The sequence below is a fragment of the Phoenix dactylifera genome, chromosome 10, assembly GCF_009389715.1.
Source record: "Phoenix dactylifera cultivar Barhee BC4 chromosome 10, palm_55x_up_171113_PBpolish2nd_filt_p, whole genome shotgun sequence".
NCBI classification, from domain to species: Eukaryota; Viridiplantae; Streptophyta; class Magnoliopsida; order Arecales; family Arecaceae; genus Phoenix; species Phoenix dactylifera.
This window is the reverse complement of record NC_052401.1, coordinates 15,502,692-15,515,282: the sequence shown is the minus strand read 5'-3', so window position 1 is coordinate 15,515,282 and position 12,591 is coordinate 15,502,692. Positions and strand designations below refer to the sequence as shown.

The window sequence follows — 12,591 nt, the reverse complement described above, 5'->3', positions numbered from 1 at the left end:
CACTCAATATATTTAGCCTCTGATAATTTACCTAATAGATGTTGCATTTCAGACCTCCCGGCTTTCTCTGCAACCTTAAACCGTTGACGTACATTGTAGATAGTCTTGATAGTCGTAACATTGAGGGCATCTCTTTCCTTCAATGTGGATAATATGTCCTTTGGACGAACCAAACTCTTCGACATATCCACTAACAATTCCGTCTCCTGCTCAGATAATCTCCCTGCATATGAGTGCCCCTCCAGATTCTCTGCAGCGGGATGATTGTGCACTCCACATACGACCAGTAATATCCAATCATCCGCAGTATCCAATTTCTTTCCTCTTAATGCAAAAGGGCATCCACACTTCTTTGTCCCACAGGCAGTCTTTATTCGCTTTTCTTTTGTGGTTCGGTACGTCCCACCCCTCTCACAACCTAACGTAATTCTGGGTTTCTTAGAAATGGTACCTGCATCGGATGATTTGATTACAACAACAAAACCATTTCGCCTCCCAGCTTCACGACACCAATTACACAAGTCCTCTCTACTCTTGAAGATCTATACATTAAACAATTTATGTAAGTACACAGTTGTAAAAATAGCTCGCTAAACTAATACAAAATTGCACAATATATTATAATACCTCGTAAGTTGTAAATTCGCTTGTGTAATCCAGTACAAATTCTGATCCAATTATACTAGATTCGGTTGTAGCATAGCCCTACATATAAAATAATTTATCATCAAGAATTAATGAATCAGAGGATCTGTTCGGCACAAAATTCAGCACGGCACGCGATTTGGCACGAGAAGGCTTCTGTTCGGCTGCAGAGTGCCGAACAGAAGCCTTCTGTTCGGCTGCAGTGTGCCGGACAGAAGCTTATGTTCGGCACTGTGCAGCCGAACAGAAGCCTTCTGTTCGGTAGAGCGTTGCCGAACAGAAGGCTTCTGTTCGGCACTATGCAGCCGAACAGAAGCCTTTTGTTCGGCGATCCAGTGCCGAACGGAGCACGAACCGTGAAAAAAAAAAACTTTCGAAACAAGGTGGAACACGTACCTTTGCGGCCGATTCTTCGTCCCAAATCACGAGTTGCTTGTCCATGCTTCGAATGGGGCTTAAATCTCCTTCAAAGATCGCCTAAACGATGTAAATGGATCGAGGGGTTTAAGGGGGGTTTGAGGGGTGGTTTTTTTTTTCCTTTTCAAAACGAAACGGAGGAGGAGATGGAGGAGGAGGAAGGGGGGTGTACTGAGAAAATTTCAAGGGCAATATGGTAATTACACTAAAGGTTAGTTTGGGTATTTTTTTTTTGGTTTTTGGGGGGTGTCCTGAGCAATCGGGGGGGTGTATTTAGAACTACCCTAAAAGTAGGCCCAAAAGCATTTTTCTTTGGTTATTTTTTATAATAAAAAACTATTTTATAAAATTTAGTGCAAATAAATGTTTTATTTTTAGTCCTAATCTATTTGTTTGACTTTGAATTAGGAATAATTTACTATTTTGAAAAGGAAGAATAATTTTTTTACTTAATTTCTTCCTCCAATTTACTCCACTTACCCAACTATAATTCAACTTTTTATTCTTCAACTAGGAAAGTTTAGGCTACGTCTTTTTCTGAAAATGAGTCACTTGTATGATAATTTTAGAGTTTTTGTGATTGATCATGCAAAGAAGCCTATTTACAAGCAATAAGAAAGTGATTATTGGGGAAAAAAATCCCACCACGTTCTTTCACATTTAATGTCTTCCATGAATCAAACTCTTACAAAAAAGAAAGAAAAAAAAAAGAAACACATATATTAAGCCACAAATAAACTAATAGAAAAATCTTTTGCAAAATAAAAGCAAAACTATTCATTATAATATAACATAAGGTCGCATTACAAAGAAATATAGAATAGTGCATGTTTATTGCAACTAGCTGCAAACCCTTTGATATTATAAGGAAAACTAGCATTTGCCACATGAACGTGCTTTTGCTTAAAAAATGAGCCTTATTTATATGGTCCTCATTCTTTGTGGGGGAAAAGAGCATAATACCAACAATTGGGAAGGCCACGAAGACTTAAGATTAATTTATCCATAATATTTGAGAAAGAGAAGTATGTATTTTTACTCTTTCGTTTTTGGATGCAATCCTTATAGGAAAGCCTGATGTCAGAGCATATGCATGTTGGATTTCAAAGCTTTCCTATTACAACAAAATAGAGCATTTTGCCAGCCAAACTCTATTTACAAAATTTATAAGATGCAGAATAAGTTATATATGATGCTCGTTCTTTTGGGCATAGACTATTTTATGTTTGCTCAATATGCACTCTTTATGTCAATTCATCTCTTTAGATGACATGCTTGATCTTAATTTTATATTATGAGTTATATTATATGAATATTATAATATGTCAAACAATATTGTAATTATGATATAATATAATATATAATGTTGCTATAATAAGATGTTGTTATTCTTTTAGTACTATAATAATAAAATATAATCATATTATCCTACTATAATATAAAAAATGTCATTATAATATTATAATTATTATAATAATAAGATTTAGTAATTTTAGTAATAGAAAATAAAATATTATTATGGCATCTACATCTACAAATTAGACATATAATATCTTATCTAATATAATTTAGTCAAAATAATAATTTTTATTTATCATCATATCATATATTAATATATTTCTTGTATACTTCTTATATTTTCTATATTATATTATATATTAATTGTAGTATTGATTATTATATTATATTGATATCTTTATATAATAAATAAAAATATAAAATTAAAAATAGTATATGAACAAATGATTTTATATAATGGAAAAGACTATTACAATATATTATAATAATATATTGACAATACTTTTACATATATAATAAGATTATATTATAATATATGTAATTATAAGTAGTTAATTATATAAGGATTCATAATTCATTTTCACATTTATTATAATAATTATGTAATAGTAATACTGTGATGAAATATTATTCTAAAAAGTTTTATTCACATTTATCTTCTTGATGCTCCTACAAAGAGGCCCCTAACTATGTAAACTTAATAAATTTAGCTGTTTGTAAGAGAGCTCTTACTATTAAAATTTCATTGCAATAAATTTGCCATTATGTTAATGAAAGTGACTGCTATTTCAGCTAAGAAAATATTAGAGGTGAAGCATGGGCTAGCTAGCTCTCCAGAGGTGCTTCAAATGTCAAAAGACATAGGGTTCTCGAGGATGTTTGTGAAAATTGCTTGCTTCAGCTCATCAGCAACGGCTATATTCCCCGCGAAGCGATTGGGGGGGGGGGGGGTTGTTTGAAAAGCCAGAAACCCCAACACCGTCCTCCCTCAAATAAAAAGGGATCACCACATCCCAAACCTATCTGTCTCAGCAAAAAGAAAAAACTCTCAGGAGAAGGAGAAAGAGCTCTTTTCTCGCCCTGCAACGATCTCAATCAGTTCTCCCTGAAAGAAAAGCTCTCGTTTTGCGTTCTTCTTCTTTGTTTTCTAATTGTTCTGCTCGCTAACGTTTTCTTTGGTGCAGGGTTTCTCTTTATCTTAGTTTTAATCTGCGTAATTATTTTTTTATTTTGTGTTCTAGTCTTTGTTTTCTTGGATTTTTTGTTTGCTGCTAACAATGGATGCCGGAAGTTTCTCTTCTTGCATCTCTTCCGAGAAGGCCCGGCCTGCATCTCGCCACCCTCTTCGAGCAGTCGGTTCAAGGCCTTGCATGCCTTCTCTCCTTTCTTCATCGAAGGATTTTTCTTCCCGGCAGAGCGTAAGCATCATCTTTCTCTTAAAGAATATTTGTGATCGGCAGGAATTAGTTCTTTTCCGTACATATGGGTTTTGTCTCGTTGTCCTATGATTTATATGCGTATGTTTTTTGTCACTCAGATGTTTGTTAAAAGTTCGATGTGATTTCAAGAGAATTTTTTTGTTTTGCCCCTTTTTCTGTTCCTCAGACGTTTTCTTTCCTGATTTTTGTGGAAAATTGCTGGTTCGTGTAATCATCTTGGCTTGGATTTATTTCAGGGCTATGCTGATGTTTCCGTGCTTTGGATTCAATTTCTTGGCTTCTTGATATTACGAGTCCTTTTGAAAGAATTCTTTTTGCCTCTTTTCTGTCCCTAAGACATTCTCTTTCCTGATCTCTGTGGAAAATTACTGGTTCATATTTGACTTCATGGAGAAAACATTTGTTTTTAGGGCTATATTGATGTTTCTGTGCTCTGCATTTGATTTCTTGGCTTGCTGATTTCACGGGTCCTTTCGAAGGTTGCTTTCCTTGTTTGGCTTCATCTTCTCCGTATCATCTAAACATTCTTTGCAGTCTGTGATCAAATCTTTTTTCCTGGTCACCGTCCCTCTCTTGGATGTGTGCTTCTCTTGCAATCTCTTGAAAGTTCTATTCCTTTATGGAATTCTTAATACTCTCTTCTTTAGGTGTTCCATTTTCTGGTTTCTGTGTGAAAATACTGCTTTCTTGGGCTTAATTTTCCTTTTTGGTCAATTGAAGGGAGGAGATAGATTCATTCCGGACCGGTCTGCCATGGATTTTGACCTGGCCTACTACCTGCTAACAGAGAGAAGGACAGAGAAGGAGAACGCTGCAGCTGCATCCCCATCCAAAGGGACATACAGAAGGCTTCTTTACGAGAATCTTCTGAATAATAGAACTCGAATTCTTGCTTTCAAGAGTAAGCCCCAGGCACCTGCGGAAGGTATCCTCCAAGAAGCCCACTCCAATGCCTCTTCCCATCTGGCCAGGTTGGCAAAGCCACGGAGATACATTCCCCAGGTGAGTTTTCTTCTTCTTCAGCAACGTCTTGTTGTCTATATTTCGTTCTTCTTGGCCAAATGCTGTTGTTTCTGTTCTCAACTTTCTTGGGTTTTTTTATTATTGGCAGTCTCCTGAGAGGACTCTTGATGCACCAGACCTTGTTGATGACTACTATCTGAATCTGCTGGATTGGGGAAGCAGCAATGTTCTGTCGATCGCCCTTGGGAATGCGGTGTATCTCTGGGATGCTTCAGATGGTTCTACATCCGAGCTTGTCACCGTGGACGAAGATGTGGGTCCAGTCACTAGTGTCAGTTGGGCTCCTGATGGGCGGCATATTGCTGTTGGTTTGAACTCCTCTGACATCCAATTGTGGGACTCGAGCTCCAGCAACCTGGTTAGTGTCATTTCTCTGCCCCCTTATTTTTGTTTGCCTATTCTTTGGGTTCATGTGAAATTTGAATTTGTGGGATTTGGGTTGATTGATGAATCCAGGCAAAGATATAATTTTTATTTGGCCAGCATTTGCATTACTTCTGAAAATATTCTTATCTGTTCTTGTTGACCTGGGCTGATGAATACAATCGAAAAAGTTCTATGGTGCGGTTGCTCAGAAACTACTAAAATTATTATATATCTGTTGCTGGGGGTCCAAACCGAGAACGATTGGCACAGCGGTATGAACGGGGTTCCCTTGGAATTACTTCGGTTGCGCTCCACCTTCCGCCGGGAAACCTGCAAGCAAGCCTCGCACCACCACCGGGGTAGTGGGGGCCCTCCGACGATCAAGTTAGGGGAGATCGAAGGAGAAGAAGAGGTAGCAGGTAAGATAATACTCTGGAAAATCTTGCTTACCCTCCCCTTCCCCCCCAGCCGCATATATATCAGGCTGGGGGGTTTTTCTGGGGATTGGTCATCGTGTGGCACGATGGGGTTGCTACTGACATGGTCGTTACAGGGCGTCGTGGGGCAGCGCTGGGTACGGCCGTTGCAGGGAGTAGTGGAGCAGGGGGCCGCGGCGTGCCTCAGGGGAACAGTCTGTTGTTGTCAAGAGTTTGCCGACTCGGGGTCGGATCGCTGGATCAAGGGGCAGCCGACTCGAGGTCGGGCTGCGGAGCCGAAGATATCCGACCCGAGGTCGGATTGCTGGATCAAGGGGCAGCCGACTCGAGGTCGGGCTGCGGAGCCGAAGATATCCGACCCGAGGTCGGATTGCTGGATCAAGGGGCAGCCGACTCGGGGTCGGGCTGCGGAACCGAAGATATCCGACCCGAGGTCGGATTACTGGATCAAGGGGCAGCCGTAGTCTTCCTGGGCGCGCGTGCCGGTCACGTGGGGCATGGTGGCTAAGTTCCCCCGTAACAGTAGCCCCCCACTTCCGAGCCTGGAACCAGGAGGGGAACGGGTGAAGGGAGTGACGCTTCGAGATTGCCGCCATCCCTCGGAAAGGCGCGCGCGCTCCGAGCTCCCCACCTTCTTTATGGCGTATGGCGGTTGTCGCTGATCTGGCGGTCTGCGGATTTCGGCGGACATCCTTCCTTAATGGCGTCGATTCGCCTTTGGGGCGCGAACGATCCTTCGGCAGCCAGGCGTCCTCTGGCGTCACCGAGGCGTCACCCGCCTTCCCGCCTATTTAACCGGGGGCCCTCCCCCGTCCGCCTTTCTCTTCACAGGCATCCTCGAGTTTCTCCCTTGTGCTGCTGCCGTTGCCGTCGGACTGTTCGTTCGCTCCTCCTTTGACGCTCTCGGAGCCGTTCTCCCTTCCCTTCGCGGACGTGCTCGCCGTTCTAGACCCAAGGGTTCCTCCAAGCTGACTCTCTGTACTTTTCTTTGTTCTTTTCTTTGTATGTTGGCGTTTTGCCATGTTGTATGGGTCTCGGCCCTGATGCAACGAAAGTTAATGCAAACAAAGTGTTTCCTCATTTCACTTTCGTCCTTCCTCTTTTTAACTCCTGACTCTTGAAGTTCCTCCGGCGCTAGGCCAGGCATCCGAGGGTTAGGCCTCAGGAAATTCTTCCGGCGCTAGGCCGGGCATCCGAGGGTTAGGCCTCAGGAAATTCTTCCGCTGGTCGGCCAAGGCTGGTGCAAGCCGAGGCGACCGGTCGGGGCTTCAGGCTAGTCTGCTCCCGGGATGATCATCGGGTTAGCCTGGCATCCGAGGGCCGAGCCTCGGGGAATTCCGCTCGTTGGTCGGCCAAGGCTGGCGCAAGTCGAGGCGACCGGTCGGGGCTTCAGGCTAGTCTGCTTCCGGGATGATCATCGGGTTAGCCTGGCATCCGAGGGCCGAGCCTCGGAGAATTCCGCTCGTTGGTCGGCCAAGGCTGGCGCAAGCCGAGGCGACCGGTCGGGGCTTCAGGCTAGTCTGCTCCCGGGATGGTCATCGGGTTAGCCTGGCATCCGAGGGCCGAGCCTCGGGGAATTCCGCTCGTTGGTCGGTCAAGGCTGGCGCAAGCCGAGGCGACCGGTCGGGGCTTCAGGCTAGTCTGCTCCCGGGATGATCATCGGGTTAGCCTGGCATCCGAGGGCCGAGCCTCGGGGAATTCCGCTCGTTGGTCGGCCAAGGCTGGCGCAAGCCGAGGCGACCGGTCGGGGCTTCAGGCTAGTCTGCTCCCGGGATGATCATCGGGTTAGCCTGGCATCCGAGGGCCGAGCCTCGGGGAATTCCGCTCGTTGGTCGGCCAAGGCTGGCGCAAGCCGAGGCGACCGGTCGGGGCTTCAGGCTAGTCTGCTCCCGGGATGGTCATCGGGTTAGCCTGGCATCCGAGGGCCGAGCCTCGGGGAATTCCGCTCGTTGGTCGGCCAAGGCTGGCGCAAGCCGAGGCGACCGGTCGGGGCTTCAGGCTAGTCTGCTCCCGGGATGATCATCGGGTTAGCCTGGCATCCGAGGGCCGAGCCTCGGAGAATTCCGCTCGTTGGTCGGCCAAGGCTGGCGCAAGCCGAGGCGACCGGTCGGGGCTTCAGGCTAGTCTGCTCCCGGGATGGTCATCGGGTTAGCCTGGCATCCGAGGGTCGAGCCTCGGGGAATTCCGCTCGTTGGTCGGCCAAGGCTGGCGCAAGCCGAGGCGACCGGTCGGGGCTTCAGGCTAGTCTGCTCCCGGGATGATCATCGGGTTAGCCTGGCATCCGAGGGCCGAGCCTCGGGGAATTCCGCTCGTTGGTCGGCCAAGGCTGGCGCAAGCCGAGGCGACCGGTCGGGGCTTCAGGCTAGTCTGCTCCCGGGATGATCATCGGGTTAGCCTGGCATCCGAGGGCCGAGCCTCGGAGAATTCCGCTCGTTGGTCGGCCAAGGCTGGCGCAAGCCGAGGCGACCGGTCGGGGCTTCTGGCTAGTTTGCTCCCGGGATGATCATCGGGTTAGCCTGGCATCCGAGGGCCGAGCCTCGGGGAATTCCGCTCGTTGGTCGGCCAAGGCTGGCGCAAGCCGAGGCGACCGGTCGGGGCTTCAGGCTAGTCTGCTCCCGGGATGATCATCGGGTTAGCCTGGCATCCGAGGGCCGAGCCTCGGGGAATTTCGCTCGTTGGTCGCGCGCCTATCACTTGCCGCTCGACGGGGTTTCTCCGTGGCCAGCTGCGATCGTGTTTCTCCTCCTCTCGAAGCGTCGCCTGGGGAACACCAGAAGGCCATTAAATGCTAATTAAGGCGTTACCTGGGAAATCGGACCGGCCAGTTGCTGCTTGCGAGGAGTGCCAGTTAAGCGGCCGCGATACGCGCGTTCTTCGAGGCGGATGCGGCATGGGCGCATGCGGAGATACGGGGGCCGCGGGATACACGCCGCCCGGAGTGTCCTGCACGAAGAATACAATTAAGGAGAACGACGCTTAGGAGATCGTGGGGGGATAAGCCTTAATATCGGGCCACCCTCCGCTGATACATCGCCATCCGGACCTGCGCCATTTCCCTCGCTTCTTTCAAGAGGTCCAGGTTCCCTCGGAGTTGCTCCGAATTGGCCTCGGGTCGGTGCGCGGCCACCCAGGGGCGAGGGGAGTCCGAGCTCCACGGGGACAACCGCTTCCGTGCCATAGGTTAGGCTGAAAGGCGTCTCCCCGGTAGGGGTTCGATGCGTGGTCCGATACGCCCAAAGGACGTTCTCGAGTTCTTCGACCCAAGCTTGCCCCGTCCGACCGATTCGCGCCTTAATTCCTTGGAGGATTGTCCGATTTGTCACCTCGGCCTCGCCGTTGGTTTGGGGATGCGACACAGATGTGAACCGATGCTCGATCCCGAACTCCTCGCAGAAGTCACGGAAATGCTTATTGTCGAACTGTCGACCATTATCCGAGATGAGGACCCGGGGTACCCCAAATCGGACAATGATGTTTTTCTTCACGAACTTCCGGACTTGCGCCTCCGTGATAGTGGCCAGCGGCTCTGCCTCCACCCACTTGGTGAAGTAGTCGATTGCAACAATCAAGAATTTCCGCTGGGCGGAAGCGACGGGGAATGGTCCGAGGATATCCATTCCCCATTGTGCGAAGGGCCAGGGTGCGGTGATTGGTGCCAAGGGGACAGAAGGGACTCTCTGGACGTTGGCGTGGCGCTGGCAGGCGTCGCATTTCCGTACGTGACCCTTTGAGTCCTCCAACAAGGTAGGCCAATAATAGCCTTGCCTCATGATCTTGTGCGCCAAGGACCTAGCCCCCGAGTGCGATCCGCAGACGCCCTCGTGGACTTCGCCGAGGACGTAGGCCGCCTCCGAGGGGCGGAGGCACCTTAAGAGGGGGGCGGTAAACGAGGTCCGATACAGCCTCCCTTCATAGAATACGTAGTGGGCGGACTTCCTGACAAGTCGCCGAGCTTGATCTTCGTCTTCAGGGAGGATCCCTTCGGCGAGGTAGGCGACGAGCGGGTCCATCCAAGACGGCTCCGGATCAATCGCCATCACCGCTCCAGCCTCGCCGATGCTCGGGGCATCCAGGGTCTCCAGGTAGATTGCCCTCGACAAGTTGTGCGCCTCTGCGCCCACCAAGCGGGACAACCTGTCGGCCCTGGCATTTTCGCTTCTGGGGACCTGCTGGAGGTCGACGCTGCCGAGGTCGGGAATGAGTGCTTGCACCTTCCGGACGTAGTTCTGCATGGTCGGGCTCCGGGCCTCGAACTCCCCACGGACCTGCCCGACCACCAGCTGGGAGTCGGTGAAAACCTTCAAACGCCGGATGCCGAGCTCCCCGGTGAGTTTGAGTCCCGCGACTAGGGTCTCGTACTCCGCCTCGTTGTTGGTCACTGGAAATCCAAACCTCAAGGCATACTCGACTATCACTCCATCAGGACTGGTAAGGACCAGCCCGGCTCCTCCACCCTCGGGGTTCGACGACCCATCGATGTGAAGCGTCCAGGTCGGGAGGTCGAGGCTGGGCGTTTCCGACGGTCTAGGCTCCGCCTCCTGCACCGTGCACTCAGCGAGGAAGTCCGCGAGCACCTGGGCCTTGATGGCGGGTCGAGGCTGGTAGCGGATGTCGAACTCACCGAGTTCTACTGCCCACTTCACCAGCCGTCCCGCATTCTCGGGGTTGCTGAGGATCTGTCGTAGTGGTCGATCAGTTAAGAGGGTGACAGAATGGGCCTGGAAATAGGGGCGGAGCCTCCTGGTCGCGGTCAGCAGCGCGAAGGCGATCTTTTCAGCCTTCGTATACCGCGTCTCGGCATCCCGTAGGATCCGGCTGATGTAGTACACGGGCTTCTGGAGCTTTGCCTCTTCCCGAACCAGCACCGCACTGACCGCGGTTGGGGAGACCGCCAGATAGAGGTAGAGCATCTCCCCTTCTTGCGGCTTGGACAGCAGGGGAGGAGACGCCAGGTATTCCTTGAGCTGGTCGAATGCTGCTTGACATTCGGCCGTCCAGAGGAAGTCTTTCGGGCGTTTTAACACTTTGAAGAATGGTTGGCAGCGTTCGGCCGATTTTGCCACAAATCGTCCGAGCGCGGCGACCCTTCCAGCGAGCTCCTGAACCTCCTTCACTTTGGTCGGAGGGGACATACCTTGGATGGCCTTGATTTTATCCGGATTGGCTTCGATACCCCGCTGGTTGACAATGAAACCGAGGAACCTCCCGGCCGAAGCGCCAAAGGCGCACTTCGCTGGGTTCAGCTTCATGCGAAACTTCCGCAAGGTGGTGAAAGTCTCCTCCAGATCCACGATGTGCTGGTCTGCCTCCTGGTCGACCACCCGGATCCGATCCGGGGCACAGTGTCTCTTCTTCTGCTTCACTGGCCGGTGGGTCGGGTCAACGTTGAGGGCGTGAGAAATGACCTCCGGGTCGATCCCAGGTACATCGGCCGCCGACCAGGCAAATACATCGGCATTGGCTCGGAGGAATTCCACCAACCGGGCCCGAGCTCCCGGGTCGAGATTGGCGCCGACCCGGACCGCCCGGTCCCGGCGGCCTTCCTCGAGGGGAACTTCGATCACTCCCTCGGCCGGCTCCCCCTGCCGCAAGGCCACCTCGTCTCTGGCATCAAGGGACTCGACGCTTAGGGCTTCTGCGGGCTTCTTCCCTTTGAGGGTCGCTAGGAAACATTGCCGTGCGGTCGGTTGGTCATCTCGGACCTCCCCGATCCCGACCGTCGTGGAGAACCGCATGAGCAAGTGGTACGTGGAGACCACCGCGCGAAGGGCGTTCAGCCCGGGTCGTCCGAGGATAGCGTTGTAGGCCGAGGGAACACGGACGACCAAGAACCCGAGTCGCACCGTGGCTTCTGCGGGTGCGACGCCCGCAGTCACAGGCAGCTCAACGACACCTTCCACCGGGACAGCGTCGCCAGTGAATCCTATGAGGGGGGTGGATATTTTGCGCAACGATTGTCTGGACAAGCCCAGCTTTTGGAAGGCCTCGTAAAACAAGATATCAGCTGAGCTTCCACTATCCACAAGAACACGCCTTACATCATAGTTTGCCATAGTGAGGGAGATTACCATGGCGTCATCGTGGGGGGTCTGAACCCCCTTTACATCCTCATCACAAAAGGTGATTACATTGCCGACCCTCTGCCTCTTTGCGACGGCCGCACCTGACGCCTCCGTCGAGCCCCCTGCGTTCCTCACGGGCCGGGGGCAGCCCCCAGTGATAGTGTGGATCACGCCCGCAACGGGTCGATTCTGCTCCCGAGGCTCCGGAGGAGCCGGGTCGGCCGGACGCGGGTCTGCGGGGGGACGTCGGTCGCTCACATATCGACCGAGACGCCCCCGGCGGATGAGAGCCTCGATCTCGTCCCGAAGCTGGAAGCAGTCTTCTGTGTCGTGGCCGTGGTCTCGGTGGTACTCACAGTACGCCCGGGAGGGCCTCTTCCCAGGGATCTTCCGCATCTGTCTCGGGGCCGGGAGGTCCTCCCGCCCCTTGATCTCCATAAGGATCTGGGCCCGGGGAGTCAGGAGAGGGGTGTACCGGTTGAAACGTCGGGGCGGAGAACGAGGGCGTGGGGCGCCGTGGTTCTTCACCGGCGACGGGCTTCTGCGCCGATGCTGGGGCGTCGGGCTCCTCCTCTGGCGTGCCTCTTTCCGTCTTTTCTTCTCAAGCTTTGGAGGGATCTCGGCGGCCTCCTTGCTCCGGTGGGCGGCCGCCTCCTCGGCGTCCGCATACTGGTTCGCCCGGGACAACAGCTCTGGAAAGCTCCGCGGCAGGCGTTTGTCCAGGGAGAAGGTGAGTCTGCCCTTCCGGAAGCCACGCTTCAGGGCTGAAAGAGCTACTTCCTGACTCAGGTTCCGGACCTCCAGCGTAGCCCTGTTGAAGCGGGTAAGATAATCCCGCAGGCTTTCTCCCTCGTTTTGCCGGACATCGAAGAGGGAGTCGGAGACCAGTCGCCGCCGGCTACT

General features: G+C 51.1%; 1 protein-coding gene across 4 annotated transcripts in view; it reads left to right on the top strand.

The window, feature by feature from the left end:
- Positions 1-2,929: 2,929 nt before the first annotated feature.
- LOC103723184 (cell division cycle 20.2, cofactor of APC complex-like) overlaps positions 2,930-12,591 on the top strand; it is a 49,930-nt gene continuing 40,268 nt past the window's right edge. For 3 of the 4 annotated variants that reach the window (XM_039131068.1, XM_039131069.1, XM_039131070.1), the window contains exons 1-3: positions 2,930-3,779; positions 4,521-4,802; positions 4,912-5,181. In XM_039131068.1, the coding sequence (XP_038986996.1) occupies positions 3,639-3,779; positions 4,521-4,802; positions 4,912-5,181 (693 nt within the window). In that variant the 5' untranslated portion in view covers positions 2,930-3,638. The remainder of the gene's footprint in view (positions 3,780-4,520; positions 4,803-4,911; positions 5,182-12,591) is intronic. The other variant, XM_039131066.1, reaches the window with a different exon arrangement.